General features: G+C 37.2%; 1 protein-coding gene and 1 non-coding gene across 2 annotated transcripts in view; one reads left to right on the forward strand and one right to left on the reverse strand.

Annotated features, from left to right (window-relative positions):
• Window positions 1-26,393, forward strand: part of YWHAZ (tyrosine 3-monooxygenase/tryptophan 5-monooxygenase activation protein zeta) — a 34,092-nt gene that overhangs the window by 1,760 nt on the left and 5,939 nt on the right. The window contains exons 2-5 of the mRNA XM_068984013.1: window positions 1,383-1,687; window positions 24,644-24,767; window positions 25,508-25,671; window positions 25,756-25,851. Coding sequence (XP_068840114.1) covers window positions 1,394-1,687; window positions 24,644-24,767; window positions 25,508-25,671; window positions 25,756-25,851 — 678 coding nt within the window. The 5' untranslated portion in view covers window positions 1,383-1,393. The remainder of the gene's footprint in view (window positions 1-1,382; window positions 1,688-24,643; window positions 24,768-25,507; window positions 25,672-25,755; window positions 25,852-26,393) is intronic.
• On the reverse strand, window positions 16,989-17,060 carry TRNAC-ACA (transfer RNA cysteine (anticodon ACA)). The gene has a single exon. It is a non-coding gene; the product is annotated as a tRNA-Cys (tRNA).

A 26,393-nucleotide genomic window follows, 5' to 3' on the forward strand; every position in this document is an offset into this window, starting at 1 on the left:
CCACTTCCCCTCTTTACCGAGGGGTTTGGGAGAGGAACCTTTATACTGGTTGTAGATAATTTTCTTTATAAGTAGCATTAGCCGGAGAGCATTTTTTAATTTCTAGGGGGAGAATTGGTAATTGCAAGTAAGACCTAGGAAGGTTATGCGACAATAGATTTTGGGTTTGACATTGAAAACAGTATACTTCCTATTAAGGCTAGCTTGTTAGTTGTTTAAATACAAAGGATTGGTTCCGATTTGGTTTTTTAAAAAGAAATGTTTTGTGGGATTTCCCTGGGAAGGTAAAGAAAGGGAGTCGGTTCCCATAGTGAGTGACAGTGACTCCTCTGTTCATCGTAAGTCATGTACCCTTTGGGACCACTGTAGGGGCTAGTATCTTCCTGTGCTGCTTTAGGATCTTTCAGAAGGATGTCTTAAGGAATAGAATAAGGGGGAAATTGAAAAGTCCAGAGCTTTAAAATGAGAAAGAATTAGGAAGTCTTGATAAGGAAGGGCAGCTTGAGTGATAATGTATTCAATTAATTTTTGACTACTAGAAACAAGGCAGTAAGTCTGCATTTAAACTGAACAGTGACATCAGAAACACTGATCACACTGGGAAGCATTTAGTATCTACATTTTAGTGTTCAAAGATGGTAAGAATTGAAGTTCCAGGACTCACGGTTGTTTTTTTTTTTAAAGCCCATGTGCATGTAACAAGGTACAGATGAATGAAGCCTTAGGGTTAGTTATTGATCCTTGGTGGTGGTTTTACAGTCACAGTATTAAAATAAGCAATATGGTCATTTCTTCCAGGAAATTGGCATGCTGATCAACTGTTGCAAAGATCAGTGGACTTGGGGTGGGAGTGTTATTAGCTAAAATTTAAACACTTGACAAGAGCAGATACTAACAGTAATAGGACATGAATTACATTAAAACTGACAGGAGTTGTGATTCTGAAAGTATGGTCGTATTCTTCATAGATGGTGTTTTCACTAAAGAAAAGCTGTTTGATTTTTGATTACACAGTGATATTTGAAACTAGAGTAGAGATTTTGACCAAGTAAGATAAGGATTGGTTTTTAAGGCAGCCTTTGTGGTCAAGTGTGCTTCAACTTTATGTGAAATTAAGGATCTTGTGAACAAAGATGAGATAATGTAATTTTAGTTTTGCTAAACTGATTTTAATGGCTTTAAATGTACACTGTGCTCATTGAGTATGCCACTTTTTTTTTTTCTTATTCTGAGCATCTTTTTGTGAAGTTCCATTGAATTCCACAGGTAGAGAATCTTCCATCGGTAATTAAGTTTGAAGTGTTAACATGTTTACAAAGGCTATGATTTTTAGTCTGTTTTACTGGAAAAAATATCTAAATGCTACTTTTTTTCCCCTGCAGAACATCCAGTCATGGATAAAAACGAGCTGGTACAGAAGGCCAAACTGGCCGAGCAGGCTGAGCGATATGATGACATGGCAGCCTGCATGAAGTCTGTAACTGAGCAAGGAGCTGAATTATCCAATGAGGAGAGGAATCTTCTCTCAGTTGCTTATAAAAATGTTGTAGGAGCCCGTAGGTCATCTTGGAGGGTCGTCTCCAGTATTGAGCAAAAGACGGAAGGTGCTGAGAAAAAACAGCAGATGGCTCGAGAATACAGAGAGAAAATAGAAACCGAGCTAAGAGATATCTGCAATGATGTACTGGTGAGAAACCGTTCAGTCTAGTGTCACTGTAATACAGAGTTTCTGTAATGATTATCAGTTCCATTACTCTCAGCTTTTTCTTTCTTTGGTTTCTCTTTTCCTTTTAAAAATGGGGTGTTCTAGATTTCCAAGTGTTTCAGAGTGTCATTACTAAAATGTTTGAACAATTGTGGTTAGATTTGTATAAAATGAATTCTGTAATGATTATCAGTCAGCTCAAATAGATTGGTGGTATATTTTGTTCTAATTGAAAAGGTAAAGTAATCAAATTATCATTTCAGTTGTGGTTAGAATATTTGTAGTAGTTCTAGAGCTGATTTTCTTAAAAGTATATAGATGCAGACATTTTACCTCTCTTGCTTTATGTGAGATGTAGTAGACATGGTAGACCTAGTAGCCTTCCCTGGGTTAGCCACTGAAATGTTAATATAATGAGTCAGCCGTGCAGAAAACTGGCTTGACAGTTGTTTTTGCCTTTCTGCATTTAAGTGTTGGAAGTCAACTTTGAACGTGACAACCACATTAAAAGATTATGAAAAACTCAAAGCTTGATTTTCCAGGTTCAGTCAAGAAGCATTTTAAGAATTCAGTGTCTACTCCATTGAAGCACTGCTTCTCTAAATAGCTTAAAAGACTTGAACATTACATTTTGGTTAATTTTTAAATTTTCTTACAAATGGCGACTTTCTGTGCCAAAAAAGTTGAAATAAAAGGATAAGTTGGTGGACAGTGCAACCGTTTAGCATATAACAGCCTGTGTACACTAACACTTTCATATTTTAATGAACAGGGAGTTCGTGGAATAATGTTTAATGTGGGTTTAACTAAATGATTACTCTTATATTGCAGATGGGTACTCTTACATACACATGAGTCTCTGTTTGACAGGGCTCTGGTATATATAGAGAGGCTGAATCCCACTTTCTCTGAAAATCCAGCTGCATTTCTTAGTATTTGAATCTTGTTCATGGAAGAAGTACTATAACAAGCAATACAGAATTATTTCTGATGGGGGTTTGAAGTTTTTGTTAAAATTATAATGGTATTATGATTCCTTTACAGTAGTCTAACGCTGATGGAATAGCTTCAGTTCCTAAATTATGAGTATTTTTCTCAAATGAGAATTTACTTTAGACTGTCTTTTTAAAGAAGAATAACGTTTTCTATCTTAATGTGGGCTATAGTCTTCTCATGTGGTATCTATCTTGTGGGTAGTTTGTTTTTGATTGCTTACTTGAAATCTTTATATTGATAGCTATCATTCATTACTAAAATGAGAAGGGAGTTCCATGCTTTTATTGAGACTCAGTGACAAATGCTTATCTTATGCTTTGCTAATGCGATAGGAATATTTAAAATTTGGAAATACCGTGTTTCCCTATAACTAAAAAAATCCTATTGGACTTTTCCCCACCTTCCTTGCTCTGTTTACTGGTAAGAACCTGAGTGTGTTATTTAATTTTGTTCACTCTAATGTTTCTCCCCCCCGTTATTATATCTGATAGATTAAATAATTAAGAGTTTTGTTATTTCCTTTAAGACAAAAGTCAGTTTTAGGAATAAGGGGATGTGGTAACATTCATCCTCTACTAACAGCTTATTTGCAATTCCAGGTAGGTATTTGCATGTTTTCCACACAAAAAGTATAAAAGCTCCCATCGTGAGACTTTTCCTGGGAAAAGACTGTAGCAGTTTTAGCTTTACTTTCCTTTGCTTTCCTTATCAAGGAAAAACAATACTGCATTGGATCAGTGGGTGAGAATATCTGGATTAATCTCTGAATAGCTTTTCCTGTTGAAATGATTATTAAGGGAGTTTGATGCTGGTTGCTGATCACTGTGTTCTCCTTCAGAATAGCACACTGGCTTCGCACCAAATCTAAATGAAATTTCCAGTTTGAAAGTATAAATGAAATTTCCACTTTGAAAGTATAGATAAATGAAAGTTTAATTCCTTTACTATGTAAAAGGCTCAGAGAATTCTAAAGCTTTTGCTCCCAACCTTAGTCTTTTCAGAAATGAAGCTCCATTAGTGATCTTTGCATGGCTCATCCCTGCTAATATATAGTAGATACTCAAATTATTTGTTAAGTAAATGAGCTTTTGGCTTCTTTTGAAAAAGAGGTTAAACTAGGTCAGCAGTACGGCTAATTTTCCAAAGCCTTTTCTGTTTCAGCTTGGGGAAACTTGGATATTTACAGATACTGTGATTCTTTACAGGCAGGCTTCTTTTCCCGATCATCTTTCTTCACACAGGTCCTGTTGACTCGGGAAACATCTTGCATAAAATTCCTTTTTTCCTGTTAAGTAAAATGGAAGAATAAAATACAGCAGAACTGTTGCTTCTAGAGAAAAAATGATTTGACCTGATTTGCTTGATAATTAGTGAACGTGTGCCTAATTATATCTCAATATCTTATATAATAAAAATGTAACCAGTTGTAATTTTTATTGCTCTAGTTTTCTTCTTTGACTTTTAATTTGAGAAAAATAAGCAGATAATTGCTTTTCAGAATTGATATTATTGGCTGATAGCATCATTAATGAACCAGACTTCATTGTTCTATACTGCCTAAGAAAATATTTATTGTCTTCCTTTTAGTAGGAACTAACCTCCATGGTTCAGTTTTTCTGAAGAGCTCTTTACTCTTATTTGGTTATATGTACTTATCAAATGTTTGTTTAATTTATACTATTTACTAAGCAGTGAAAGAGCAGGGACCATGTTACTTTATACAGAAGTTTTAGAGCATTACTGAAGAACATGGTCACTGGCCTTATTCTTCACAACATGAACTTCTCTTTATGCGAAATTATGGTTCTTCTCTTCCTTGTGTTGTTAAATTTGAAATTACAGTATGTGAACTAATGCAGTCAGCCTTTTCTAGCAGATCTTAGACCAAATATTCTTGTGTCAGTGGGGGAAGGGGTTGATACCTCTTCTGTCTAAAGTCACAAGAAGCCAAAAATTAGGTGGTTTTATCTTGAACCTGATGAAATGTAAAATGAAATGAGCATATGCATACTAGGTTGTACCTAATTCAAACTCAATAATATAGCGGCCTAAAAGAGCAGGTTTTGAGTCGTAACTGGTGTTACCTTTAAATGGCCGGGTGGCCTGAAGATATTCATCAAAGAAAACTGAGCTCAGTTAAATGGGAATAATACCTATTCCATAGGACTGCTGTGGAGAAGATCCGATAGAGCTCTTGGTGCCCTGATTATCTCAGTTTGGGGCTTCTCTGTAAAGCAGTGAGAGTGGTACAAACCTGCCTATAAGTTAATAGCGGTCTCTCTAACTTGGAAACCTAAGAATGAAATTTAAAGGATCCAAGAAACCTTAAAAATTCTCTATCTTTCAAGGACAGAGACCCATACTGGCCAGCAGGTTTTCAAAGGTTTCATTTTAAGAATAGAAAGCCACTGGAATAAGTTAAAGAATGGCTTCCTTATTAGGACATGAATTAGTAGAATTGTGAGTCTGTCATTTATAACAGTTGGCAACAGTATTTGTTGTGTGATTCAGTTAACTTGACTGAGTTCCATTTTGTTATGCTTCTCTACATTTTTAAGGTGGTGTTGCTGGGCACTGGTTTTTATCTCCATAGAACTGCCATTAAGCAGGAGCAAGCTGGGAAGTGCCTTGGGCTTTAAAAACTGCATTGGACAGTCTTTTGGTAATAAAATTCAGCAGTCTTTTTAAGAGTTTTCTTGATAACGGTTAACTATTGTACCTGGTGAGGTAGTTTGTAAATTTGGGAAGTCTGAGGTGTATGAAATGTAAAGGAAAGAAACAATGGAAAGATAGGTGTTTACTATTTGGTGGGAAGGGGAAGAATAACAGCTTGGTCAAGAGCAACAGGTGACTTATCCTTTTTCAGCCTAGCAATACTTTATATTTAATACAAGAATGAAGTCTTTCCTGCTGTTCTAGAAAGAGAAACAGGTGACCTGGAGAAGTTTAGTGATTAGATGAGCTGTGAAGATAGTTAAAAGTGAACTAAGGAATAGATTACAGAATTAAAAATTGAAATTCAAGCAGAAAAACCTAAGAAAAATCTTAAAAGTATAGGAGGAACATGTACACTTACGATGGACTCTTTGACTCTTCTGATCTGCCCAAGAAAGAGGAAGAAACTGTATTCAGCCCCAGCAGACGCATTTGAATTAGAGAGGTAGGGAAATAAAGGTACCCTAGAGTATCTTTATAGTTTACCAAGAGTAATTTTGCTTTTCAGTTTTTCTTCTAAAAACACCCAATTTGGGGACTTCTCTGGTGGTCCAATGGTTAAGACTCCACACTTCAAATGCAGGAGTGAAGGTTCACGCCTTTGTTGGAAGTAAGATCCCACATGTTTTGCAGGGTGTGGCCAAAAATTAAATGCCCATTTTTTTACTCATAAAAAAATCTTACAGTAACATCTCAGTAGTGGTACAGTAGAAGATCCTAGTTAATTGGTTAATTGAAAAGTAGTTCAAATTGTGTTCCTACGTATTCTAAACATTTTCAGTTAAAACAAATGTGTGTGTTCATTTGCCCATTTCTAGTGTGGAGCTAAGACCTTTTTGAATGTACATAGACCTGCTGCTAAAAGAGACGCAACCTTTATAAAATGTAATTTGAGTTTACATAGTAGAGTAAGAACTCAGAAGCTAAAAGAAAGTAATGAGAATTTTTCTAATCTTTGAATTGTTTGGATAACCCAAGTGATTAACGTGTGTGTGTCTCCTTTCAAAACATGCAGTGTAATTGCATTAGAAATGCTTCTTTTCATACTTAAATTTGATAACAAAAATAGCATAGCATTTTAAGTAATTATATCCAAGTATAATGGCATAGCTTGGGGAACAAATACAGGACTCAATAATGGCATAACTGCTGATAGAAACTAAAGGGGGTTTCAGAGAGTAGCTGGAAAATGTATCTGAAGTATTTAGCCCAAAGATAAAACGACATGGGCATTATTGGTGTTTGCCTAGGAATGAAAAAGGCCTGGCCTAAAGCCAGTCTGTTAAGTGAGGTTTGGTTAATCCAGCAAATTAAGTGATGGTTCATTCTATCAGAGCATTAGGTAGAAACAGTTGCTTTATTCAAAAGCCTTTTGCAGTAATTTTGCAGGAGATGAGATTAGGAAGAGAGAGAGGGTGCTGGTTAGAGCATGAAAGGGTCAGTTATGTTATAAATTAATGAATTTGGGACTTAATGGCCTTGCAGAAACTTTACCCAAAGGAAATCATGCCAGATTTTGCCTCTTCCAAGACATGCAAAAAAAAGTTGTGCTTTTATAAAGAAAATCAGAGCTAACTATGTCCTGCTAACATCAGAAGCAGATTTTCAGTACCCTCCATCATAGTTTATAATCATTCAAGTATTAACTTTGGGTTTTTGGAATTGGGGCTTCAATCTGTGAAAGACTGGGTTCCCCCCTGCCATGAATATAATTTGCTGTTGACTAGTCTCTCAGTTGTGTCCAACTGTTTTTCGAGCCATGGACTGTACAGCCCGGCAGGCTCCTTTGTTGGATTTCTCAGGCAAGAATACTGGAGTGGGTTGCCGTTTCCTCCTCAAGTGGATCTTCCCAACCCAAGGATTCAACCCGCATCTCCTGCATTGCAAGAGGAAGTCAAAATTATGGGTGTTCCGATGTCAGCTAAGCTCAGAAAAACTTAATGTAGTCCACTGAAATGCTAATAGGCCTTAGAATTTTTTTTTTTTTAATTCCTGAGATAATCCCTATTGTGATTTCATCCTGATTTCGGGCTCTCTTTATTACGGTTTTGCATTGAGCATAAACACTGCTCTTCAGGGAATTTTTTTTCTTCTTTTTTTGGTATTTGTTTACTGGGTTGCCTCAGGTCTTAGTTGTGTCATGTAGGATCGGTGTTGCAGTTGCAGGATATGTCGTTGTGGCGTGTGGGCTCCTCTCCAGCAGTGGTGTGCGGGCTTCAGAGTGTGGAGCTTAGTTGTCAGTTGACACGTGGGCTCTTAGTTCCCTGACCAGGTATCGAACCAGCTTCCCTTGCATTGGGAGACAGATTCTTGAGCACTGAACCTCTGCTGTCAGCTTCAGTGTGCTGCAATCAGGAGCTCCTCTTGCTTTTGAAACTACCTATTCTTTCTAACCTCTTAATTTTTAGCATATTTTCTAGACTTTTAACAATGACATCTTGGACTCTACTTTGAGTTCTTTTTCTAATTGTAAGTTAATTGCTGTGTTAGCTGCATCATTGGTTCTCAACTGTTTACATTCATGTTGATACTCATTTGTATGGTGCATTTCCTGTGGGTAGTACCCAGGATTATTTGCCACTCCCATTCTACTAGTAGTAGTTCTATCCCTTACTCTCCCACTCAGAAGCATATTGGCAAGAAAGTGATGTTGTAAGAATAAACTTGACCTAATTTTAATGGACAGAAGCTAAGTTACAAACTTTACATTGCTAGTGGTGGTCGTTCACTTGGACTTGTTACCTTTACTGTTTTTTTCCCAGTTCTGTGCTGCATACAGATAGCTCTTACTCTTATCTTTTTATAAAGCAAATGCTTTCCTTCTGTGCCTTTGGCTCTTGTTTGGTCTTCTTGTCCCTGATACAAGCCATTGCCAATTTCCATCTTATGGCCTGAGGGTTTCTTTACTCTGATTGGTACAAAAGTAATTGTGGTTTCAGACAGTGAATTTTAAGTAACTATAACTAGGCTCATATACATCTTTATTAATCAAAATAGAAACCATTACAGTCAACATATTTTTGCCAACAGAGGAAAGTTTTTGTTTATTCCTGTAGCATAAAAATCTATGCTTCATTATTCGATGAACTCTTGGAAAGCATTTTCTGCCTCCTGCTGGTTGTGGAAATGTTTTGCCTGCAAAAAGTTGTCAAGATGCTTTGAAGAAATGATAGTTGGTGAGAGTTCAGGCGAATATGGTGGACGAGGCAAGATGTTGTAGTCATAGCCCAGCTTGTTCAACTTTTGAAGTGTTGGTTGTGCGACATGGAGTTGGTCGGGTGTTACTGTGGAGAATTGGGCCCATTCTATTGATCAGTGCCGGCTGCAGGCGTGGCAGTTTTTGATGCATCTCATCGATTTCCTGAGCAGACTTCTCAGATATAACGGTTTTGCCGAAATTCAGAGAGCTATAGTGTATGACACCAGCAGCAGACCACCAAACAGTGACCATGACCTTTTTTGGTGCGAATTTGTCTTTGGGAGGTGCTTTGGAGCTTTTTCTTGGTCTAGCCACTGATCTAGTCATGACTGGTTGTCATAAAATCCACTTTTTGTTGCACGTCACAATCAGATTGGAAAATGATTCATTTAGAATAAGAGAAGAAAACACTTCAAAACAACAATTTTTTGATTTTCAGTCAGCTCAGGAGGCAGCCACTTACTGAGCTTTTTCACCTTTCCAATTTGCTTCAGATATCGAATGACTGTAGAATGGTGGATGTTGAGTTCTTTAGCAACTTCCTGTGTAGTTGTAAGGGGATCAGCTTCAAACGGCTGGCCATTACCCTCCTCGTCTTCAAGGCTCTCACCTCCTTTGTAAAATTTCTTGAACCACCAGTGCACTGTACCTTTGTTAGCAGTTTCTGGGCCAAGTTCGTTGTTGTGAGTTGTCTCTGCTCCTTTACCACCCATTTTGAACTTGAATTTAAAAATCGCTGTAATTTGCTTTTTGTCTAACATTTCTGCAGTCTAAAATAAATAGCAATAGTAGTGTCATTAGCAAAGAAACATAAAGCAAGAAAGGCGCATGAAAATAATGTATAACATAACCACATTTACTTTAAGAATGTATTTTAATACCAAAGTTCCAACAACGCAAAGCTGCAACTACTTTTGCAGCAATCTAATAACTTTCTTTAATCTTGATGTCTGAGTTGTTTTTGAGTTTAGGATTGGCTCTATTCCTTTATTCCCCTTAAAAACAGGACTGTTGACATTCGTATTTAATTTGTAAAACACTGTAAGAATATGATATGCTTAATATTTAGATGGCACAAGTTTGAATTTGGCTTGGGAAAAACGGCATGCTTACCCAACTGACATTCTTATCAGTTACCATTGTACTAAGTACATTTCTTTGCAACAGGTTGTTCTCCATTTTATTCTCTAGTGAGCATTTCCCTATAATAATGAAAAACTTGTATCTGTAAAAACTGCTATGCAATTGCAGTTTGTCATTGATGACAGTTTTACATTTTCTGTTAACGTATAACATAAGTAGTAGTGTGCTATAAAATAGTTTTATATCTTGGCAGATTTCACTAATTTTATTCTGTTGACATTCTTTTGCTATAGTATGGGTCTTGGGGACAGCAGAGCATGGATGAATATAGGTGACTTGTTAGCAGTGTGGCCCTGTTGATGACACACATTCACATTTGTTTTTATTGGAATAGGTTAGTAAAAGAGTTCAGCATATAATCTTTTTCTTAGTTTCTCACAATGGAATTTGTGAGCTTTCTTCTGTTCTCCTCCAAATAAAAATATGGTTATAACAGATGACAAAGAAAGAACATAAAGATAATCCAAATGTTAATTTATAGAGTGAAGTAACTCAAGCTAAGACTTTGTCCAATAGGTTGACTTGTATGCATGTTCGTTCTTTTAAAACCAGGAGTCCCAGGAATGCCCAATTTTTGTAGTACAGGGATTGACTTGAATTGCTTAATGAGTTAGACAACATTAGAGAAGTTAGAAATGTTTTAGTGGAAGTTAACTTCTGTCTTGCAAACAAGTTGGGGGATCTGGGAGTTCTTTCAAATTAACAGTATTACCAAGGAACCCAGTGGTGAGTTGAATGTTTCTCATCCAGGTGATTAAAGATAAATGTGTTTCTGAGATAGACCCGCTTCTCTTGAATCAACATTCAAGACTTGTGAATTGTCAGATCATAATTATTTTTTCTTCTTAAAACATACATTAAAACATACATTCTTGCCCAGAATTCCAAAGGAACACTTGAACAACATTCAACCCGGGGGCACTTGGTAAAAATCTTACTCAAAACACATTACCTTCAAAATGTTATTCTGGGAAATGGACAGTTGAGGACATTGATTTATGTAGGTGAGTTGTAGTATACTTAGAACAAGCAAGTTCTCAAGTCAGTAATTTGATGAGTATTTTTCTGCTAGATGTTTATGACATCAGAAGAATCATGCTCTTGTAATGACCTTTCCTTTCAGTTTCCTCTTTGATCGTTTCCACCATTAAGTCCATTATCATCAGACTTAATTGGATCATAGGGATAAGACTTGAAGAATAATCTTGTGTAACATTTCTAAAAATGTAAACTGCTGCTTTACTTTAAAAGGGTGACATAACCTAGCACAGTCTACGTAGACTTTGGTGGTTTGAATTTTCTTTGATTCATTTTTTTATGACCTTGGGCAAGTGTTTCATCTCTGTGACTCTTGTTTCCACATATTCAAAGTGGAAATGATAATAGTAGCATCTACCTGTAGGGTATTTTATGTAGAGTTAGTACACCCCTGTGTTGATATTAAATAGCAAGTATACTGCTTACCTTCTTTGGTATCACTTCTGTGCTTCTTTGATATCACTGCATTGAGGGTTAGTTTATTGGATATTAAATTTAGGAGAATGTTAATAAGTTTAGTATTTATTACCTGCTATTTTATAAGCTGTGTGCTATAAAGAAAAACATAATAAATATAAAAAGTTTCTACTCAACACTATCCAATAGTGGGATGTTGCTGTATAACTCAGGGAGCCCAGCCTACACTCTGATGACCTAGGGGGTGGGATGGGGGAGGGGAGGGAGGCCCACTAAGGGGGGCGGGATATATGTATGGTTATGGCTGATTGACATTGCCCTACAGCAGAAACCAACTAACATTGTAAAAAGTAAAATTAAAAAATAATACTAACGGGGAAAAAAGCCTCTGTTCATAGAAATCTCAGCAACCTAGAGGGGAAAGTGCTGTGTTGGTCAAATTCAGAAGAACTGGTCTTCAGCCTTCTATTTAAAAAGTGGCTGATAAAATCTGGTCCACTAGGGAGCTGTACATAATATACAACGTGCATATGCAAGTTTTTAAAACACTACAAAAAATGAGTTTTTTTTTTTTTTTTTAAACAAAACATCCTTCGTGATGGAAATACTGGGAAATGGAGCTTTGATGGGTGAGAAATTTCAGCCCAGGTCAACAGTAATGCCAGCTCTGAAAAGGGCTCTGGGGAAGGGGAGAAGGAAAACCCCCTAGTGTCAGTTTTAGCAGTTACCAGTCAATACTCGGTAAGTTCTTTTTGGTATGTTTCACCATCTTAATTTTTAGGAGGTACATTTTGAATCTTGGCTTTATCAAATTTCTTGTTGATATGCTAAAACGTATATGGTGCAGATTTACCAGTTCTTACTAATGGAAAATGCATTCAGTTAAGTGGCTGGTCAGAGTCCTGTATGATTCCATCCTTGAAGTTAAGCAACTCTGCCCATTTATAGCAGTGTGACCTTATTCATAAAACACCTAAAACATTACTTTGTGCCAGCATTGCACAGAAAGTCAAAAAGTGTACAAAATACCAACGAAATCAGTTCATGTGTGCTCGTGTGTGTGTGTTTGTTGCTTCATCATATCTGACTCTTTGCGACTCCATGGTCTGTCCATGGAATTCTCCAGGCAAGATTACTGGAGTGGGTTGCCATTGTCTTCTTCTCCAAGGGAATCTTTCTGACCCAGAGATCAGACCTGGGTATTCTGCATTGCGGGCCCATCTTTACCAGCTGAACTACCAGGGGAGCCCCAAATCAGTTCTTGACACCACCTAATTCTCTGGCAGTTTTGGTGGAGCACTTTTGGAAGCAACTGATGAAGTTGTAATTGAAAAGAAAGCAATGTAGCCACAAGAGGGAGTAAGAGAATAATTTCCAAATTGATGGGCCTTTTATCTCAATGAAAATAGCCACTTTCTTTTTACAATAGCCACGTTCTTTTCACTCTCTTTCCTCAAAGTGAAAGTTTTGGGAAATTCTCTGTGCACAAAGGAATTGTGCAATACCAGAATTTTGACCTTCTGCATTGTGCTGTTGAAATAAATTTCATATTGAGGATATTTAAAATGACATTTGTGGGGCTTCTGAGTTTTAAAATTGGATAATAAATTGGGAGGTGAATTTTATTGAATCAATGGATTTTAGGCTTAAAGGAGCATATGCCCTACCTGGTTTTTTCATTTTCACAGATCAAGATGCTGAAGCACAAGATTTTGTCTAGTTGCTTGACTTGTATGGGTGTTGGTTAATCTAGGAGAGATCCAGTTGCATTTAATTTGCAGAGTGACCACTTTTTGTTTCATTGGAATTTCATGTATTTGAATTGTTTGATAAGTTGGATATTAGAGAAGTTAGAGGTGTGTTTTTAGTGAAGGTTAAATCCCATCTTGCAAGCTGGGAAAAATAACATTTTCATTAAAAGTGATGGCTTTAGTTTTAGACTGCATTTTTAGAGTTTTATACTTGAAAATAACAGGAATCACACTTGAACGCCTTGTGCTTCAAGTTCTTGGCACCTTTTAACCATCAACATTTTTTATGCTTGATTGGTATAAATGTGTAATATCTATATCCTGACCTCTTTATCTTTGTTGTGTTCATGGAAAAGGGCTATGATTATACAATCTAAAAGAGAGGAATGGGTTGTAGAGGCTTGGTCTTTCCAGTGTACACATATCTAGTGAAGTCAAGTCAAAGGAGATGCTTCCCCAGCTGTTTTCAAATTGTAGTCCATAAATGTCTCATTAGAAGTTGATTATTTTGCTTTGATATTCTGGGACTATTTAGTATTTGCTTAGTGATTTTTTTTTTTAAGGTATATTTACATTAATGGAAATTAAAGTGTGACCTGTTGGTGGAATATAGTCTGAAACGAAGTGGGAACCTCGTCTCCACCCCTTATATTTTTATTTACAACTACATCACTGGTTTTCGTATTATCTCCTAAACACAAGTTTTACCAGCCCGATAAGGAAATTTGAAAAACTCAGATGAGCATGAAAAATGGTATAAGGTTGGAGTGCAGAACTCAGTGATAATCTTCCAGAAAAAGAATCCAATTTCCTCTTTAAAACTTTTATATAATAATTGTAATATTAAATAACCAAAAGGGAAAGTATCCTCTTTTACCATATGGTAATTAAATGGTCTTTTCTAGCCTGTTATTTTTTGACTTTTTATTTTGAAATAATTTAAAATGTTCCCATGTATCCTTTACCTGGTTCTCTTAATGGTCAAAATCAATAAATTAATAAAATAATGGATAAAATAAACTTATGTAACCCATAGCACTTACAAAGTGTACCACCATAATTGCCTAATTCTGGTCCAGAATTCAGTCCAGGATCACAGTTTGTCTTGTCTCCTTATTCTAGTTTAATCTGGATCAGTTTTCCAGTCTTTGCCTTTTTACGTATTTGCCACTTTTTTCAAGAGTTCTGGCCAGTTTCTGTTTTTGGTAAACTAGTCCTTGGTTTGGATTCATCTGGTGATTTTCTCATGAGTAAATTCAGATTGTGCATTTTCGGGGAAAATTCATGGGAATGACACTGTGCCTTCCTTGGTGTATCATATTAGGATACACATGCTGTTGTTCTGTTACCAAACCATTATTTTTAGGACATTATATTTTCAAATTTAAACAGCAGTGAGACTTCTAAAAACTCCCTATAGTATAAAAGTACCCATTAAATTTTTTTTACAATAGATGTGCCCCGTAAATACGATTTTTTCTAATCAATGAAAAGTGAAAGTGAAGTTGCTCAGTTGTGTCCGACTCTTTGGGATCCCATGGACTATAGCCTGTCAGGCTCCCCTGTCCATGGGATTCTCCAGGCAAGAATACTGGAGTGGGTTGCCATTACCTTCTCCAGGGGATCTTCCTGACCCAGGGATCAAACTTGGGTCTCCTGCATTGCAGGCAGATTCTTTACCATCTGAGCCACATAGAACTAAATATAGTTTGCCAAAGTGCTAATGTCATTTTATAATGAATGGATTACTTTTTTGAACGGGGAAGATATCCCAGCTTTATAACTTGTAATTTTCTTTTGAAATTTATTTTCATTAATTGGCTTCATGTATTCTAATTGACAGGCTTCCCTTGTGGCTCAGCTGGTAAATCCTCCTGCAATGCAGGAGACCTGGGTTCAATCCCTGAGTTGGGAAGCTCCCCTGGAGAAGGGAAAGACTACCCACTCCAGTATTCTGACCTGGAGAATTCCATGGACTGTATAGTCCATGGGGTCACAAAGAGTCAGACATGACTGAGCGACTTTCACTTCACTTCATTTCATTCTTATTGACAAGCCAAATCATCGCCTATAGCCCAGTGATATGAGTTCTTCATGGCAGGTGGTCATTCTTCAGAGCTGTAGTAAACACTTCAAAAAATTAGTAAATACCCATTATAGTCTATATAATGTCTGAGTCTCACTTAATAAAGGAAGAATGGTGGGTTAGAAAGTGTTCAGCGCATTAGAGAAGCTTTCCTGGGATGAAATTTGGAAAGAAGGTTTTGAAAAGAATGCTGTTATAAAATACAGTAGCTTGAATGAGGGGGTGTATCATGGTTTTCTATCTGAAACTCCTCTATTTGCTCTTGGTGGCAGAGTTTTACTACCGAAATCTAGGTGTTCTGACTTCCAAACAGATTTACTTCACCTTACTGCCTCAGACTATTCTCCCACCCTATCTCTGGTGAATTTTTGTTGTTTTGTCTTCCTTAGTTGCCCCCTCTAGAGTCATTACATAGAACCTAGAGCTTATCCAAGGATCCTGAAAACATATTGGGATGTACCTAGCTTGCCCATTGGCTGCTATTTCTGAATATATGTGCGTAGAACAGCAACCAGACACCTGTCATTTTTGAACAATTAGGTCTTTAATGGAGAAGGAAATGGCAGCCCACTTCAGTACTCTTGCCTGAAAAATTCCATGGACTGAGGAGACTGATAGGCTACAGTCCGTGGGGTTGTAAAGAGTCGACCATGACTGAGAGACTTTACTTTATTGACTTTAGGTCTTTAAAGAAACAGAACGTTTTTCCTCTTGGAGCAAAATATTCATTATCTAACCTTCAATATCAGCTTCAGTAATTGCCATCATGTTTTACCTAAACTGTTTAGAAGTTTGCGAAGATGATGAGCTCTCGATAGTCAAGATTGTTCTAAGTTTCCTCTGTTATATTTAAATGAAGCTGTTAAAATAGCACGTTAATTTGGCCTTGGAATTTGATGTTTGAGTGCTTAATATGTGCAAAACATGTGTCTTTAAGGAGCCTGTAAGCAGGTTGAGAGTACATACATGAAAAGTTGAAGGTGCAAAATCATAATTAAATTTTACTTTATATTGTTCTGAATAACAGATGTTGCAGAACATAGGATATAAAGTTAAAAAATTAAACTCTCTCTACATCATCTCAGTTATTCAGAGGTAATCTCTAACAGTCTTTTTTTTTTTTGTATCCTGGGAACTTAGAGTGCCTGTGCAGACAGTTCTGTCCTTGAAGAATATATACAAGTAGGATCATATAGAAACTGTTCTGTAAGTTGTATCCACACACACAACACTTTGATTATATTTTATGCTTCATTCCATATTGGCATACAACTTCTTTGTAATGTCAGTATAGTGTTTTATGAGTGTAACATAATTTAGTTAGTCCATTGTTGATATTGGCAGAAATTAGTGTATTGCTGAGAATTAGCTTGAGGGAGAACATACATTTAGAGCTTGGTATATTGAAAGGTGGATGGTTCAGATTGCTTCAAGTCAGCCAGCAGTTCTTAAAAAGGGATCTTTGGACCCTGGGCGTCTGTTGGGAGAGATTCATGAAGTTGTACCTATTTTCCAGTATCTCTTTTACAGATGAGAAACCTGAGACCCAGAGAAATTCCAGAACTTTGTCAAGTTGACATGGCTAGTAAGCAGTGTTTCCGTAGTTTCTGCCCTTTACACGTTTGCTGTAAAAAGAATAAGTACTAATGGAAAATGTTTCCTTTATGTTTTGTACTTTGATGTAATTTAATCCTGTGTTTTAAATGAAAGGGGTTTTTTGTGCATTATTTCACCACTCTTACTAGATAAACAAACTTTTGATGACTGAACCCAAATTAGAGTACTAAAATTGAGAGTGAAGTGAAGTGAAGTTGCTCAGTCTTGTCTGACTCTTTTGAGACCTGACCCCATGGACTGTAGCCTACCAGGTTCCACCATCCATGGGATTTTCCAGGCAAGAATACTGGAGTGGGTTGGCATTTCCTTCTCCAGGACATCTTCCCTCCCCAGGGATTGAACCCGGGTCTCCTGCATTGTAGGCAGACGCTTTACCGTCTGAGCCACCAGGGAGCACACTAAAGCAGATTTTTGAATGTCAAGATCCCCAGGCTTTAAATTTATGTCTGAGTAGAGTGTGCCTCCCCACTCCAGTACTCTTGCCTGGAAAATCCCATGGACAGAGGAGCCTCGTAGGCTGCAGTCCATGGGGTCACTAAGAGTCAGACACGATGGAGCGAGTTCTCTTTCACTTTTCACTTTCATGCATTGGAGAAGGAAATGGCAACCCACTCCAGTGTTCTTGCCTGGAGAATCCCAGGGACGGCGGAGCCTGGCGGACTGCAGTCTATGGAATCGCACAGAGTCGGACATGACTGAAGCGACTTAGCAGCAGCAGCAGCAGCAGCATCAGAGTGTGCCTACTGTGTCGGGTGCTGTGACTGGTTCTTTCCTATTTATATTAATACTCAGACCTCATAGCTGCCTTTTGAAGTAGATTTTCATTTTAATCAATTTATATGTTTTTATTAAAGGATAAATCATTATATAAAATTAAATTTTGTTTAATTCTTTTATAGATGAGGAAATTAAGGTTCTGAGAGATTAAGTTGCCTGAGATGTCAAAATTAATGATGAGACAGGGATATAAGTTTGCCTGATTTTAGTTTATATTGTTTCTATTACCCCAAACTGTTGCTCCAAGAAGTGCTTGGATGCCCAGAAATTAGGGCCTTGCCACCACCAGGTCAGCAGCAGTTTTGGTGTTTTAGAGTGTTCTCTAGTCTTAATTGTTCCTAGAGAGTTGATGTTTTACTCTTAATTTCAGTCTGTAGTCAGATTGAAGGACAGTGAGAGAGAGAGGTATATCATTAGAATAGAGGTGGATTTTCACTTTACAAACCTTTTATTAGAAATATTTGACCATGGTTAGGATTAAATGTTTATTGTAGTGGTGGCAGGTTGAGCCTTAAGAAGCGCAATCAGAACTAGATAACCTGTCAGTTTATAAGGTTCCTTAGTATTAATACACTCCCAAAGTCAAAGCCTTGACCTTCTTTGGATCAAGACATGTTAGAAACTACTGTTTATATATTCTGCCTTGGGTAGTTTAACTTGGGGGCAGAAATCATTACTTCATCCCATATATCTTAAGTGTTTTTACAACCTAGGAAGTTAATTATACTTGATACTGTAAAGGGAAAAAAAAAAATCTTTTAACTCTAAAATCTTAAACCCTTTTGTCTGTTGATGAGATTAAGGTTCAGCAACCTCTCCAGAATTACATCGTGTATTTAGCTTGGATTATGAACCATTTAGAGAGACATTTCAGATGTAGGTTTTATGCTTCCAATCCCGTTATTGAGATGACTACTGCATAAAGTCAGAACATGCATTAACTCTAATTTAGCGAATTGATTTTAGGTATTTTTTAAATGACCATGATTATCTTTACAAGACAGTAGCTATCGTCAAAAACAGATTTTTTTTAAGTGCTTGAGAAACTACTGTAAATCTAAATCAGATTCTGTTTCAGCGAGGTCCCTGTGTGTTCACATGGCAGCCTCTGTCCAGTGTGTGAGTGCACAACGTGAAAGTTTGCGTTTGACACGAAAATCCTTTCCTGTTATAAATTAGATTAGAAAGTCAGGGTACTATGTTATATGGAGAATTTCACAAGTGAAAGGTACATTAGTAGTCAGCCTAACCTTCATTTTAGAAATAGAAATTGTGGCACCTTGTTTGCATCTTCCCTTGTGTAATGCTGTGTCTCCTTTTAAATTCAGATTGTCACAGTGTCCCAGCTGTCATCACCTTCATTGTACCTGGTATACATGAATGAAACATAGGTTGTATTGTATACCTAGCGCAGGGTATTCTGGTTTATGTATGTTTTGAAAATGGCTATTAGTTCTTTACTCTTTGTTTTCTGTTCTCCAATTTTTCTTGTCACCCCTGCTTTCTAAGAAGTGCAGCTTCCTTTTTTTCCCTTCTGTTTTTATTCCCATCATGGTCTTGTCCCTTCCATCATGCTTTTCTCCTCTGGCTTTTAAATCTGGAAAACTGAATGTTTATTTCTCTTTGTGCAGTCTGATAAATTAACATACTTAAATCACCTCTGGTTAACTTAATTCAGTGAATTTGGTATCTTCCATATCTCAGAGTTGAATGAAACCACATCTGATTTATGAATCTCTGAAAAATAGTGATTTGCTCCTTTAAAATTTCTGTAAGAGTAGAACTTGCCATCTAATGAGATGACCTATTCCAAATTTGTTTCATAAGTTTTCTCATACTGAGCAGAAATCTGCCTCTGCCTAAATTTAGTCTTGTCTTCTGGAGCCATTCATGTTAAATTTTTTTTCAGCTTTCATGACTGTTTCTAGTTTCATCAACATTCTTGCTTGCTTTCCTAGATACCCTCCAGTTTGTCAAAGCTTGTCTAGATATTTTGGGGTGGGGCGTTTGACATCTTAGTTCCCCCACCAAGGCTCAAATCCTTGTCCCCTGCGGTGGAAGAGTGGAGTCTTAACCACTGGACTGGCAGTGAAATCTCTATTTTTAAAGGAACAACATACTCTAGATTTGGTCTCATCAGCACAGTGTAGAGCTAAAACATCACCCTTAACTTCGGTTTCTAATTACTGTCTCTGAATCATGTTCTGCTTCTTAGTAGGCAGAGGAAATGTAGGACAGTGTAGAGCGGGTCATACTGCCTCGTTGGAGTTGCACCTTTGCAGCTTAGCTGTAGTTTGAGCACGTACACTGCTGGGCCCTGTTTGTTGTCTTCTATGATACGGGGCTAATTGTAGTTTGTCCCTCAGAGGTAAGGTTATGGAAGGATCAATTAATCCGTATAAAGTGCTTAATTTAAGTGTTAAAATGCCATTTATTACTGAAGTAATATTTCTATTTTCTCTATTGTGTCTTGCTGCATGACCGATACAAACTAAAACAGTAATTTAATTCTTTTTCATGACTCTGGCTTGTCTGGATTCTTTTGGACAGTTTAACATGGTGTTGGCTGTAGTCATTCATTGCTGTCTTCCGCTGGGTCTGAAGTACGCGTGTGGCTTCACTAAACATGTCTCATGACTGGAGCTGACTTGACGTTGCTCTCTAGCAGGATAGTTTTTTTGTTTTGTTTTAACGCTGGCTTAGGGTTCAAAGAGAGCAATAGGGGAAACTGCTGGTCGTCATAAGGGTTAGGTCTGGAACTGGAATAGGAGTCATCTTTATCACATTCTGTTTGGTTAAAGCTAATCAACAAAGTTACCCTGACTCAGGAGCATGGTGGAGGCCATCTCTGGAGTCAGTCTACCACAGTTCTGTTCTTTCACAGTTAGCCTTTGGAACCAAATTTAATCTTTAATCCAGTCTTTCTTCCTTTTTTTGTTTAAATCTTAATGGTTTTTACTTTTATGTCATCAAAAGATTTTAAGTTTGTCATGTATCCCTGTCTCACCTTTTATTTTTAACTGCTTTACTGAGATATAAGTGACAGAAAGAACTCTGTATTTATTTAATGGGTACAGAGTGATGAGTTTGCTTTTTCAACTTTTTGTAGTCACCATTTTATCAGAAACATTCACCACTGTGTTGGCACTCGGTCCTTTTGGTTTATCATTAGGCCAGTAAGCAGCCTGGCTTTTGCCTTTTGTTACTTGTAGGTTCCGGTTCAGTTCAGTCGCTCAGTCGAGTCTGACTCTTTGTGACCCCATGGACTGCAGCACGCCAGGCCTCCCTGTCCATCACCAACTCCTGGAGTTCACTCAAACCCACGTCCATGGAGTTGGTGATGCCATCCAACCATCTCCTCTGTCGTCCCCTTCTCCTGCCTTCAGTCTTTCCCAGCATCAGGGTCTTTTCAAATGAGTCAGCTCTTCGCATCAGGTGGCCAAAGTATTGGAGTTTCAGCTTCAACATCAGTCCTTCCAATAAACACTCAGGACTGATCTCCTTTAGGATGGACTGGTTGGAGCTCCTTGCAGTCCAAGGGACTCTCAGGAGTCTTCTCCAACACCATAGTTCAAAAGCATCAATTCTTTGGCGCTCAGCTTTCTTGATAGTCCAACTCTCACATCCATACATGACCACTGGAAAAACCATAGCCTTGACTAGACAGACCTTTGTTGATAAAGTAATGTCTCTGCTTTTGAATATGCTATCTAGGTTGGTCATAACTTTCCTTCCAAGGAGCAAGTGTCTTTTAATTTCACGGCTGCAGTCACCATCTGCAGTGATTTTGGAGCCCAAAAAAATAAAGTCTGTCCCTGTTTTTACTGTTTCTCAATCTGTTTGCCATGAAGTGATGGGACTGGATGCCATGATTAGTTTTCTGAATGTTGAGCTTCAAGCCAACTTTTTCACTCTCCTTTTTCATCAAGAGGCTCTTTAATTCTTCCCTTTCTGCCATAAGGGTGGTGTCATCTGCATATCTGAGGTTATTGATATTTCTCCAGGCAATCTTGATTCCAGCTTGTGCTTCCTCTAGCCCAGCATTTCTCATGATGTACTCTGCATATAGGTTAAATAGAGTGACAATATACAGCCTTGACGTATTCCTTTTCCTATTTGGAACCAGTCTGTTGTTCCATGTCCAGTTTTAACTGTTGCTTCCTGACCTGCATAAAGATTTCTCAAGAGGCAGGTCAGATGGTCTGGTATTCCCATCTCTTGAAGAATTTTCCACAGTTTATTATGATCCACACAGTCAAAAGACTTTGGCGTAGTCAATAAAGCAGAAATAGATGTTTTTCTCGAACTCTTGCTTTTTTGATGATCCAGCGGATGTTGGCAGTTTGATCTCTGGTTCCTCTGGCTTGGAGAATTTTGAGCATTACTTTATTAGTGTGTGAGATGAGTGCCTCCAGTTAATGGCTTTAAAAAGTAGATTATTTTAATCAGATGTTTTGGGTAAATTCAGTGTTCACCTTGGAGGAAGAGGTACTTAATTGCTAATTGAAAAATTCTCAGTGTGAGTTACCCTAATGTAAAATGGTAGTTTTAGAGAGAGAGAAGCTACCACTCATAAAAGATGGGTTACAAATTCTCACGACATTTATTGACACCTTGCCTAAGTAACTTCTCCAAGTTTGTATTCTTACTTTAAATGATTTTCCCTTAACTAACTGCACGTTTGTGTCCTTTATCTTTACAAATACACAGTGGATTAGATAAAAGTCATTGAAAAGTGGAAGGACATGACCAGGCTGTGTTAATCCTTAGTTTCTATAGTGCCTTCCCTGCTTGACATTTTATCCTTGTTCTGTCTTGCTCACTGTTTTCAGTGCCTCACACAATGATATTTAAGTTTTGGAGAATAAGTCAATGTTAAAAAAATGTTGAAGCAGTAAAATATGAATTAGAAATACCTAGAGAACTGATTTCATGGTTAGGCTTTTACTTGTCACTTCTTTCATTTGGAGAGATATTCTTCGTATAATCATAAATTTACATAAATGAGCCAAAGAGCAGTTCACAATTGAGTAATACATGGAGACTTCTTTAAATTTATATATATATATATTTTTTTTCATGCTGTTTAATTTAAAGTTTTTTGTGAATTCTGGTTAATCGCAATACACGTTTTCTTTAGTGAGACTTCATAGCATAACCTTTAGCCTAGCCAGTCAGAAGTGGAATTGGCCCTTCCAGCTGTGGAGTGCCATAGTCTAAACCTAGACTGACTCCAAAGCCATTGTGCTGTACGGTCTCCCATAGTTGAATGAATACATTTTGTATTAAGATATAAAACTTGAAGAGGCCTGGGCATTTAATTTTAAAAACCACTATATTAAATGGAACGCTCTTATGCTGTTGAGGCAGATCCTCAAAGACCAGCCCTAAAGTTCAGAGTGTTCATGCCTCAAAAGAGAATGATGGCGTCTAAGGGACAAGACAGCAGAAGTTTGAATTCTGCCAAGTCTTCAGTTGTGGGCATCCTCTGTCAGAGAAGGCAGTGGTGCTCCAACCCCAGAGGGTCCCTGCATTTTGAGGTTTCACACTGTGTGTGCGTGTGCGTGTGTCCATGGACTGTAGTCCACGAGGCTTCTCTATCCTTGAGAGTTTCCAGAGAAGAACCTGGAGCAGGTTGCTATTTCCTACTCCAGAGGATCTTCTCCACCCAAGGATCAAACCCACGTCTCCTGCATTTATTGGCAGGTGCATTCTTTACCGTTAGCACCACCTAGGAAGCCTTAAAACTGAATGAAGAAATGAATGACAGAACACTTTTGCAGCTGAGAGGTGTCATGTAATAAGAATTTTGTTACCTAACCAAAGTGCTCTTCTGATTTCAGGCCAGCTAATAATCACAGGAAACATTATTTCAGGTTGAATTCTGTCACCTCCAACCTTTTCCTGTAATGCATTGCAACCTGGTCCTACTGCCAACTTGGAGCTACCCAGTTCATTTGAGTATATGTAGTTTTAAGTTGTAGGAAGGGGAGAGAAGCTAGATTAAAGCTTACTCACCCACTCACCATTTGGAACATGATAATGGGATAAACATAAAAAGTTACAGTTACTATTTAAAAGCATTTTTCAAACTGTTTGGCATATAAGGAAGTGCTGTATAGACTAAACTATTGGGCAACTATAAGAATAGAAACCAAGAATTAAATACCCTTATTCCTTGTAAAGATTGAGACTTGTTTGGGGCTAAGCCCAGGTGAAGATTGACTTTGATTTGTAGAGTATATTTAGTAGGAAGTGGAGAATTTTAAAAAACAGTAAACATTTTGCCTAATTCTATCTACTACTGGAATATTATCTTTCTCCTCCTTAAAAAATCACTAGTTTATTGTGCCTTAATCCCCCTAATACAGTGAAGTCAAGGTTTTCTGAAATCATTTGTAGAGTGTAATTATTAGCATGTATGGATTTAATTAGATTGTTATAGTTTTGAATAGAATTATGTAGGGTGAAGTTTTACTTGTTTGAGGTGATTGGTAAACATTTATCTTGTTAGCTGAGAATCACTTTAATGAACTAAAGGTTTACTCTTCAGATCTTTAATTCTCATATTCCTACCAGTGTCTTAATTTAGATAGGAAAAATAGAACTTTTACTTTGAACAGCTTTTTACCTTAGAAGGTATTACTTTAATTGTAGTTTTATAAATAAAGTTTTGTTCTGCTGCTTCTGTCATGGACTCTGGTAGTGTCTATTATATTAACAGTTTCTGCCTATGTCATATACCTTCATAGTCTCAAAAGGTTAATTTCTGTCTTCTTTCCATTTTAGTGTCATGACTGCCTTGAAACTGAAAAGTTTGCCAGTTTGTTAAATATATATTAATAAAACATAACACATGATAATAAAGTTTTGTCAACTTTCATGCTTTCACATTCATTGAAACATGTAGTCTTTATCAGCATGTAAATTAATAAGCATTATGAGGGAAAGGCCAGTATTCAAATCAGCCTTAAATAGTAAGCTGAACACTAATTTCAAATTTCGAGTATTGCTGTCCAAATTGCTTCTGCTTCTAAACCACAAATTTATGACCCTACTACTTTCAAAAGTAGTATTATTGGCAATGAGTGGGTATTAAAATTTTATCACTTAAGTTGTGGTGTGTATTTTGGAAATGCAGATTTTCTGAATTTTATAAATATTTTAGTCGTCTTATGACTGTTTCTTTTCTCCCCAAGTCTCTTTTGGAAAAGTTCTTGATCCCCAACGCTTCACAAGCAGAGAGCAAAGTCTTCTATTTGAAAATGAAAGGAGACTACTATCGCTACTTGGCTGAGGTTGCAGCTGGTGATGACAAGAAAGGTATGCTGCCTCAGCCTGTTGCTGGGCGCTACAAAGTCACAGAGGCCAGAGGTGGTCTCTTCTGTTCTGTTGTTTGAAGAGCAGCAAATGGACTCTGCTCACTCTTCTTTGCTCTTTCTCCCTTTTCCTCTCTGTTTCTCTCTCTTCCCCCAGTCCCTGTCCCTTCCCTTCTTTTTTTCCTTTTTCCTGAGACTGTACAGTTGACTCTTGAAGAACACAGATTGAGCTGCACAGATCCATTTACACAGGGATTTTTTTTCCTGTAAATATTACACATTATACAAGGTTGGACATGAAGGGCCAGCTATAAAATTATACTCAGATTTTCAGCTGCATCAACAGTTGGTATCCATCCCTGAGCCCCGTGTTGTTCAAGGGTCAGCTGTATACCTACTGCCTAGTAATTGGTTTCGTAAAATGTATGATTGCTCACAAGTCAATTTTATGTATAGGAATGTTTCCTCACAATTTTAAGACATAGTAATTACAGCATAACTGTACAGCAGTACAGACTAATTAAAAATTATACTGAGATGGTTACAGAGTTATTTTGTCTTGACATTGATCAGTGACTAGGGTAGGTTTCTAGCAGAAGCTTATTTTTTTAAATTTAAGGGCCAGTTTTAAAGTTGCTGCAGCTTAGTATATCAGAATTTATTACTGGATGAGTAAAGATTTGGTTCGAGGGATGAAAACAAAGTACTTTTCATTGATACATTTTGGTGCCTTTTATTATCCAGGGATTGTGGATCAGTCACAGCAAGCATACCAAGAAGCTTTTGAAATCAGCAAAAAGGAAATGCAACCAACACATCCTATCAGACTGGGTCTGGCCCTTAACTTCTCTGTGTTCTATTATGAGATTCTGAACTCCCCTGAGAAAGCCTGCTCTCTTGCAAAGACAGTATGTATTTTTTACCTGTTACGTGGAAATTCAGTAGTCGTAATTATTTGAGCACTGAATTGTGTTTTTTTTTTTTGGTCACAGGCATTTGATGAAGCCATTGCTGAACTTGATACATTAAGTGAAGAGTCATACAAAGACAGCACGCTAATAATGCAGTTACTGAGAGATAACTTGACAGTAAGTACCTGACAGCACTGTGAATGGTTAATTAATAATGAAGAAATTATAGGTGCATTTCTGTTTTATTGTACTTCAGATATTGTGGTTTTTACAAATTGATGGCTTGTTGAAACTCTATTGAGCAGGGTTCTCTGCTCATCTTATGTTTCTGGGTCACATTTTGGTAATTTTCAGTGATTCAAACCCTCCAACAAAGATTTCAGTGGCTAAAGGTTCAATTGATGATGAACTTTTGTTTAGCAACAAAGTATTTTTTAATAAGGTATGTACATTGGTTTTTTAAAACACATAATACATGCTTAATAGACTGCAGTATGGTGTCACTATAACTTTTATATGTACTGGAAACAAATTTATGTGACTTACTTTGATTTCTGCTTTACTGCAGTGATCTAAAATTGAACTCTTAATATCTCTGAAGTATGCTTATATATGTTTTATAGACTACGACAGGAATATTTCTAATCCTTTTTTTTTGTTTTTAATGTAAGATACTATCTGCTTTAAAAACTGAAGAAAACCAACAGAAGCTGAAATAT

Source organism: Capricornis sumatraensis, chromosome 11 (assembly GCF_032405125.1).
Source record: "Capricornis sumatraensis isolate serow.1 chromosome 11, serow.2, whole genome shotgun sequence".
Lineage (NCBI taxonomy): Eukaryota > Metazoa > Chordata > Mammalia > Artiodactyla > Bovidae > Capricornis > Capricornis sumatraensis.